Source organism: Cyphomyrmex costatus, unplaced genomic scaffold (assembly GCF_001594065.2).
Source record: "Cyphomyrmex costatus isolate MS0001 unplaced genomic scaffold, Ccosl1.0 scaffold275, whole genome shotgun sequence".
NCBI lineage: Eukaryota > Metazoa > Arthropoda > Insecta > Hymenoptera > Formicidae > Cyphomyrmex > Cyphomyrmex costatus.
The window spans coordinates 1,466,672-1,476,553 of record NW_017276855.1 but is presented as its reverse complement, the minus strand read 5'-3'; the positions used below and the strand labels follow the sequence as shown (position 1 = coordinate 1,476,553).

At 35.4% G+C, this 9,882-nt stretch overlaps 1 protein-coding gene across 1 annotated transcript; it reads left to right on the top strand.

The window, feature by feature from the left end:
- The first annotated feature begins 2,764 nt into the window (after positions 1 to 2,764).
- Positions 2,765 to 8,848, top strand: LIMK1 (LIM domain kinase 1). The gene is made up of 8 exons (XM_018541031.1): positions 2,765 to 2,786; positions 3,564 to 3,675; positions 3,787 to 4,227; positions 4,512 to 4,604; positions 5,548 to 5,680; positions 5,755 to 5,987; positions 6,071 to 6,299; positions 6,508 to 8,848. Exons 1-8 carry the CDS (start codon positions 2,765 to 2,767, stop codon positions 8,785 to 8,787), a joined length of 3,543 nt encoding a protein of 1,180 aa, XP_018396533.1. The 3' UTR covers positions 8,788 to 8,848.
- The last annotated feature ends 1,034 nt before the right edge of the window (positions 8,849 to 9,882 follow it).

Genomic DNA, 9,882 nt, shown 5'->3' with positions numbered 1-9,882 from the left:
TTAGAGAAATAACTCAACGGCTTGAGGTATTGGCTATTTATCGCACGCAAAAGCGTTGCGGTAGAGGGCACATTACGTGCACGCGTGAGGAAAAAATATAAAAATATTAAATTAAATAAATAACAAGGACTCTCTATATAAACAATAAAAAGGGCGACGTGAGAGTCAAATCAAGATTAAATTGTAGAAATGTTGACATATTTAATTTAAAAAAATAATAAAAATATTAAATATTAATTATAAACATTTAAATAATGTGAAATCTCACGGAGACTCTCCAAATTCAAAAATAAACAATATAATTCTTCAAAGGCGAATGAGAGTACAGCGATGTTATTGGGTCGCAAACAAAAAGTAGTCGGATCCTTATAAATTCCTTTATTCAAATGATGAAAGTAAAAAGTCTTGAAAACGTTTTGACTTATTTTAAGTCATCTTCAGTTTAGGTTTCCCATAAAGGATCATTAAATCTTGCAAGTGAGTCCCATCCAATTGACTAATTGATTAATTATAAATTATAGAAGATTTGATCAGTCTACATTCGATTCTTCAACGTTATTAATCGTACACAATGTTACCAGCATTTTTCAATTTTTGTCTTTTTATTTTATTTAATTTGACGTATATTGCTGTAATTATACTGACACACCGAAATAACATTGCTGTTTTAATTTGTTTCATTTCCTTGAGATATTGTTATACATACGACTTTTCAATCGTGTGTAACTATAATATCGTTTTTCTTTTGAAGACTCACAAGATTAATGGAAACTGCACGAACGATCTTTCAACGATTAACTTTGTCCGCTGTTTTTTAATATGTCTGAGGAGGGCTCAATCCGAGAGCCGAAACTTGTAACTTATTTATATTAATTAATTATCTTAATTATTTGTTTAAAGGCGAATTAAGTGATGTTTATTAAATTAATTATCGAAAGTAGTTACTAAATGATATGTTTTATAGTTGAACAAAAATCTTTTTTGACTCTTATATCGCCCTTGACTTCATATTGTTTATTTTTTTTATATAACGAGTCCTTATTTCTTTTTCTATTAATTTGTTATAGAAGATTTATTTGATAAGTTTAATATAAAGAAAAATTTACTATATAAATATTATAACTTAAAAAATTTAATGTTGTTTGTTACATTTAATGTTGATTATTAAATCCTCTATGTAATTTTAAAAATCTATAACATTCTGCTTTAGTATTGCAAAAAGTAACAAAGAAAGTAACGAATTGTTACTTTTTAAGTAAGGAGTTACTTTTACAAAAACTATTAACAGCAGTGCATTATATTTTTATAAAGTAATATTTCCAATCCTGCCGACCATATTTATATCCAAATTTATATCATATCAATTAAATTTTTACCGTCTTTATTGCGTGTCAACGCGCAAGTTATTAACGTATTGTTTTTGTAAAGATTAATTTCACAACACAGCGCGGCTGCAAATGTTATTTGTTTACGTACAATGAATTTCCTTCCAGTTTTGTATATATATTTGTATTTTATCTCTATGATTATAGTTGGATCCATCAAGTTCGGTTATATCCCAGATAACATATATATGTTACAAAGACAACTTTTAGATATCTATGATTAGTAATTATGCACCTCCCAAAAATGGACTTTGATGGCTCGGGATAAGAGACTTGTAGCGTCTCACAGTTTTTGAACATGGCCGGAGACGCTACCGCTACTCTCCTGATATAAATATAAGACATTTAAAAGAAGCCTTTTAGATATCTTATGGAATATAAATGTTATCTGAGATATAGGAAGCAATTTAAAGAATTATTGTTAATTAAAGATCTTTTTTATAGAATACAGTATAATTTTTTTCTCTCTCTCTCTGTAAATTTGGTTGTAGTTGCTAGTAATTATATAATATAGTATGAGAACAGGGTTGCTCATTATGCAATGGCAACGTGACGCGTTAATCCTTTTCTCTTGCGCTGTATATCGTTATCAAGATCAGTATGTACATATAGTATAATGTATTTAAACTAGTATTAGTAAAATTGTATTGTATTCTTCACGTAGCGCATCTGTCGTGTAAGTGTGTCATATAATTTATAGTATTTGATTTTTCGTTTATCAGCTTTACATATAGTCTGTTACGAAAATAAAATACGTTCTAATTAAGTACAGGATGATTAAGTAAGTATTTTTATCTATGTTCCTTAATTAGTTATTTTAAAATACTATTATACATACTCAAAGACAAATAATAAATTTATAGAGCATCGTCTTTTTCTTATATGTACGTACGTATAGCAAACTCAGTCCCCCACTTGCGTTATACTATTATAGATTAGTTTAAAAGCTGTTATACACAAAGTGAACAAAGTTAAATAAATAAATAAATATAAAAGTTTATAGAATAGAATATATTTATTCACACTTCACAGCGTTTTTTTTTTTTTTGACAAAGCTAAGAAGGGAACTTGGTTTACAATTTTCCTTATCTCACTCATCCATATCTTTTGTATAGGTATATATGATCTGCTTAAGAACAACGTTATTCTTAAACGCCCGCTAAAAAGCCCGCCTAAAGCTTCCTGATTTGGCCGTTTCGTGTAGCGTGTCGCTGTGAATGCAATTCGAATCGTAGTTTTGAGTTTACGCGACTCCCGCACCCAGCAGTGTTCGAGCCTCGAGCACAGTCGAGAGACTCGAGAGTGGTCGAGACAGTTCGAGACGTCGAGAGTTGAGCGGATGGTAGAGGAGTGGGAGTGTGTCAATCGTGTGTGCTGTGATGGATGAAGTCACGACGAGCGGTAGGTTTCTTCTCAATGGCAAGAAAACAGCGTCGTCAATCGTGACCAGGTTACGTGACGCTCGTCAACGATTACGCGGACGTCGCGACAGCTCACCATTCACACGACGTGTTGTCGACGCTGAACGCATCGCGTGGGCGTCTATCTTCCGTGTGTGTGTGTGTGTGTGTGTGTCTCCTTCTCCTTCCCCCCCCCCCTCTCTCTCTCTCTCTCTCTCTCAGTTTCTATCTTTCTTCCCGTTGCCCACACACTCTCGCATTAATAAGTTTACTCGTACGTTCCATCGTGTTATATATCCCTTCGCGACGGATTCGCGACGATTGCCATCTCCGTGATACGCAGTGTATGTCTCGCGTCGCGCGAATCGTGTGTGCTGCGTCGTGCTCCAATCCTTGCCTCTACCATCAGCGAAGTCAGCTGCTCGCTTACTCGTTCGATAGCCGATGTCAACCGTGATTCACGTTTTCTCCCCAAGATACATCCCCCAGGCCCGCCTCTTCTTCATTTAGGATTATCATACGCGTGCATCCGTCGGTCGATATACGCTTGCAAAAGACTTTTTTGCGCATGAATGCGTAATGTTTGGTATGATTACGAGAATGTAAATTTCAACAAATCTATTAATACGATATGAAATAATTTTTTACTACAATTTCGATTATTTTTATATATAATACTCTCTATACTATATTTAATAATAATTTACGCAATCAGAATTGTAATTTATAAATTATTCATATATGTTTAGCGTATATATTTATAATCATAATTTTCTAGATCCAGGAGGTGGAGAAAGTAGAGGAACGTTAATATGCGCTGGTTGTCTCAACGCTATCGAGGATGAATTCATACAGGCATTGAATCAAGAATGGCATATTGATTGCTTTCGGTAAAAGTGCTAGTATATGTTTTTAAAACATTACGTTATGTTTATTATGACATTTGAAATAAATTATTAATTATATTTTTATACGAAAAAATAAGAATAAGAATCTTTCAGATGTTCTGCGTGCGACATTGGCTTATCCTCCTGGTACTTCGAAAAAGATGGCTTGCTATTTTGTAAAGATGACTACTGGGCCGCTTATGGCGAAGCTTGTCAGGACTGTGGCCAGATCATCACAGGCCCTGTCATGCTGGCGGGGGATCACAAGTTCCATCCAGAATGTTTTGCCTGTACTTCATGCGGTGCTTTCATTGGAGATGGCGAGAGTTATGCGCTCGTTGAACGGTCTAAATTATATTGCGGGATTTGTTACAAGCGGCAAATGCAACCGCTCAACAGGGCAGCAAACTATCCTTTCACCAGAAAACCACATAGCATTAGACTGGTCGAAATACCTCCCAGTACAACAGACCCAGATAAGCAAAGAGGAATTAAACTGACGTTAGACACAGCTCCCAGTCCTCGCAGTTGTGGTGCTTTATTACGCATTTCTGAGTATGTATGATAATGTATTTTACGTACTTAAATTACGTACGCTATTTTTAAATTACAAGATTGTGTTTATATATCTACATAAACCAGATTTATATATAAGCGGTAATTGTGATAAAAGTGGAACATTTGGATCTTTTTATTCCCCAGAATTATATATCTAAGATACATGCTTTTTAAAAATATTTAACATTGCATGATAGTCCAGATGATTATTTAAGAGAATTGGTATAAAAATGTATATTAGCCTCTAATAATTTAACACTAATAATTTAACTAAAATGCAGGTTAATGAGAAATATTCGTGGAAAGATCAGTAAGCTGCTAGCCTCTGTGATGGAGGTTCTATTTAGGCTATGCTGCCACTTCTCTAATCATAGGTATTGCATAACAAATCAATAATATGCACTACATATTGCTAACTCTACAGACTGTGCTGTCATCAGTAGCAGTTATGTTAATTGCACATGAAAATGTATAAAATATGTTCGTGCAATTTTCTACAATATGTGTACATGTAACTGTAATGTTAATGTCTATGTATTTTATAACACATTTTTTTAATATATATATTTTAATATATATTTTTTTTAGATATTATAAATTATTATTGTTTTCTTTTATCAAGTGCACGTTCAATGTAGCTAATCAAAAATCACAGTTTATATAGAACTATCTGAAATAAGTGTTAAAGTATTGCAAGTATTAACTGCTTTTACATCGTCTTTCAAACATTTAATGGATTGGTGCAAGTTATTTTGTGTGTATTTAATTATGAGCAAGTGGGTTAATGTGATATTATTTCTGAATACTGTGCTTTGTTGTTGTTTTATGGTTCCTCGTAAACGTATTTTATTTTGTGCAATAAATTTTTATATGAAAGTATAAGGTTTGAAATAATATTACGTGTAACAAATTAAATAAATGTGTTTAAGAAATGTCTTAAGTTGCATTTTCATTTCATATAAAAAATTTTCTAATATTTGCTTGTCACTTTTATTATCAGTGTGTAAAGTTATATCTCATTAGCCTGGCAGTTATTATTTCAAATTGTCTTTTTATGTGGTTGTATTGCATTGAAAAAATATATACATATATATAATATAATGCATGCAATTGTTTGCATGTGTATTGCTGTGATTTAAGGCGCTTCTAGACAATATGGACAACGTTTAACATTAACTATATACACATAACATACATAATTCATTGAATGGCCAATATTTAGCGAATGTATACAAAGTTGGCATATACATTGGCCATATTGTCTAGAGACACCTTTAGGCAACAATAATAAAAATATTTGTGAAATGAATGTTGCAGATTGAACATGTCGAGCGATCTTATATCGTTACATATTGGCGATCGAATCTTGGAAGTAAATGGCACCCCCGTTAAAGATCAGCCAGTGGAAAGTATCGAAAATCTCATACAATATTCGGACACAGTTTTACAAGTAAGCCAAAGTGTTTTCAAAATATTGTATATTGTCTTATTGTGATTAAATTGAATGTAAATTTAATGTTTTAGTTGACTATCGAGCACGATCCAGATGCGGTCTCACGACGGCCCACGTTCTCCTCACCGTCCTCGGCAATGCTGGCATGTGTCGGTACTCCTAGGACAAGTCCTGAAAGCAAAGAACGGCTGTTTAAGCGCCGGGACGAGGGTTACATCAGCGGTGCGCGGAGCCGACAATTACGAAGAACGAGAGATCCTATGCATAAAGAACGTAGCAGTTCTATGTCGCGATTACTCGACGGGTAGGACAACGAATACAGAATACGTTCAACAGTTGACGAATAATAAATTACAATATGATTCACTAAATCGAACATTATTGTAGATCTTCACCAACGAATCCTACTTATGATCTAAGCCGTACCAGATCATTTCGCGTAGAACCAAAGAATCAGAGAATATTTCGAGCGAGCGATCTGGTGAAGGGCGAGCTCCTGGGTAAAGGATTTTTTGGACAAGTATTTAAGGTCACGCATCGTGACACGAACGAGGTGATGGTTCTCAAAGAATTGTATAGAGTGGACGAAGACGCGCAGAAGAATTTTCTAAAAGAGGTAATTTTTTTTCATGCCAATTGTACAAAATTAACATACACAAGCAAGATAAAAATGAAAAGAATGCGAATACGTTTGATATATGAAGAATTTAATACTTGAATGTTCAGATTTTACATTTTTTTGGGCATTCCAGTGTTAAATAATCATTAAGTTTGACTGATCTCTCTTACGCATGTTTTGTCTTTATAATAACAATTCAATACAGGTTGCGGTATTGCGGTCATTACATCATAACAACGTTCTTCGATTTATCGGTGTTCTTTATAAGGATAAGAAACTGCATTTGGTTACCGAATATATAGCAGGTGGCACGTTAAGGGCCCTGCTTCACGACACGAACGAACCATTGCCGTGGGAACAGCGTACGTCGTTTGCGAAAGACATCGCTGCCGGCATGGCCTACTTGCATTCTATGAACATCATTCATCGTGACTTGAATTCGCACAATTGTCTCGTTCGCGAGGATAAGACTGTTGTCGTTGCTGATTTTGGTCTGGCGAGGATTATTCAAAATGGTAGCTCGCCAGACAATCGTAAATATAATCGACATTCCGATGGAGAGGTGAAAACTTCGAAGAAAGAACGGAAAAAACGATATACAGTTGTCGGAAATCCCTATTGGATGGCTCCTGAGATGATGAAAGGCAATAAGTACGATGAGAAAGTAGATATATTCAGCTTCGGCATCGTTGTCTGTGAGATTATAGGCCGAGTCCAGGCAGATCCTGATTATTTACCGAGATCTTCGGATTTTGGTTTGAATCAAAATGTTTTCAAGGAAAAATTCTGTTCTAATTGCCCGGAGACTTTTTACATGATCGCGTTTCTTTGTTGCGACCTGAATCCTGACAAGAGGCCACCGTTTGAAGTTATGGAAGTTTGGCTAGAAGGGCTGGCGATGCATTTGTCGGTATGTGCCGAGTTGCCAGCAGATCTAGACTTCGACATTAGAAATTACAAAGGACCGAGTCCGAGCAGCAGCGAGTCCACAACTCCGGAAACTTTGGCACCACAATTGAAACCTATTAAGGAGGGTCAAGTGCACCAAGAGAAAAAGCGATCCAGTGGCTGTGACGACAGTACATTGGAACGTGAGACAGAGCCTTCATCGAGTAACACGCTTCATGTGCCTGAAGTCATGAGTCCGCGCAATAGATACACAAGACAGAATAGCAAGAGCAATGACAGTTCGGGACGTTACTCAAGGCAAAGTTCCAAATCAAAAGATTTTGTGTCTGATAAGGAAAAGTCTGATATAGTGATCTCACCTGATTCCAGCGGTTTCAGTGGACGATATTTGAGGAATAACAATATCAAATTGAAAGATACGTCTCCCGACATTCCAAATACCTACTCTTACTTGAAGCAGGAGACATATCCGAGACAGATCGACGCGAATGAACATAATCTGATCCGTGTACCCACTGTAGAAAAGATAAAGTACGTAGGAAGTGCGAGTCCGTGCGTGGTATCCGACGCTTCAGAATATATAATCGACAGTAAGGGCTCATACAAGATTAACAGTCTGAAACATAAATCGGCGGAGAAGTGTAACGATATAAGTGGTCATAAGACGAAGTCGGAGAGCAAATTCAAGATACCGGATGCTGCATGCTCCGTCGGTTCTTATCTAAAGCAAATCGGTAAATCTATCGGAGCCGTGGAAAAAGAAAATAAAGCGATTAATACGGCAAACTCCAGTGATACCGATTCGAAGAAAGTAGTCAGCGAAAGTCCAAAACCCTCTGCAGGATCGTATCTGCGAAGGACGAAAATATCACCGACCAAAGAGACATCGAAAAACGCGTTTTCAAATAAAGAAACTGTTAAAGATAAAGTTGATGGCATTTTGTCTCAGAAATCCGTAGAATCAAAAGTCTCACCGAATATCCAAGAAAACGTGGGAAACGAGAAAGATGGACTGTCCAGACGGGTTAGCAGTGTGTCCGATGTCGGCAGTATCTTATCGAGACAGGGAAGCCTTACAGTATTAGATCACACATCTAAATACAAAGATTACTCACCGTTCAATACTTTTACGAAGGATGATTTTCGTGAAGATCATTCCTTGGGAAAGCAAAATTCAGGCTTGTATCATACAGACAGTCTTTATTCCAACTCCAGCATTTCGAAGCAAGATGATCTTTTCAATATACATAGCAAACAAAATAGGAGTGACAAAATTGTTGAAACCAGATTGATGGGTAACGATAAAAAAAACCCAACGATGACTTCGTCTATTTATGACAGCGATTTAAAGGTAATGCCGAACAGTTTGGCTGACTATAATGGATGCTACAATGGGATTGACATCTGCAGGCAGGATAGTTTTGGTTCCGACAGCGCACTCGGCACTATGAAAAGCGATTTCTTCGCGGACATCGATTTTGTACAAATGAGGGACACACCGGATTTGTGCCATACACCCGAAAGATGCTGCACGCCTAATCGTCCGACGTCACCGATAGAAAGTACTGCTTTATAAATCAAAATGCACTCATGGCAGGAAGAAAATAACAGTTTATGTTGAGATAACGTGCGTAATCCCCGACGATGAATGAATCTTATTTGCTACTAATTTGATCTCTTTATTCATAATTTATAATCTTTATTCAGTAAGATTCGAACATGTAACGTGCTTAGTTTACAGTATTAACTTTTAGCCAGAGTGTTTACTTCGTCCATTATCTTAAGTGCAATGAGCGAGGAAAGATTGAATTTATGTATTAATTTTAATGTGCGTAAAATTTTGAATATAATACTTGTTTTGAAAAGCTTGCTGACAGGAAGTGATATTTATATTTCGTTATTAAAATTAAATTTGAAATTATTTAAATTGATATGTGCAAGACAAACGTAAAATCACCTTTGAGCTGGACATGTTTTCATTAAATTTAAATCAGTGTTGTCTTGCTGAAAAAAGTAATGATAACGCTCAGTATTAACGAACTTTATTTGCTGATTTATACAAATTTTTAGGTCGTAATGACGTTAATTAATTAGTCGTAAGAATTCTATTACATTCCTAGAGAGATCTTGCCACACCGTTTTTAAACATGGGAGTTCAGACGGTAAAACGCAGCTTCCCATCAAAAGTCATTCCATCCAAAATATTTATAGAGCCGGGATTTTTATAAGTACGATATTATTAGTGTGCTCGAAAAAGCAGCACTGTGAATACGTCGATTTTGCAAATTACAAATTACACGACTACAGAATCAAAAGCCGTCAATAGCCGAAGTACGAAGTAAAAATAAAATATTATGAATTTGTAAGTTGGTGCAAAATACATTTCCCTGAGACTACACGATCATGTACGTTTCTCTTAAATTATGAATACATCATGTAAACTCAGTTCTTGTAGAATAGAGGATGTAAAAAATGTTATATTTGTTTCAGGGCATACAGATGTACATCACAGTGTAAAATATTGTATACGTTTGTAATACTGCTGTATATGTACAGACTATTGATATATTATATATGTATGTATACATACGTGCATATAAATATATACATATACACGCAACGTTTATATCTTCGTTACATCTGTTTTGAATATACTAGGAGATGTTATGTG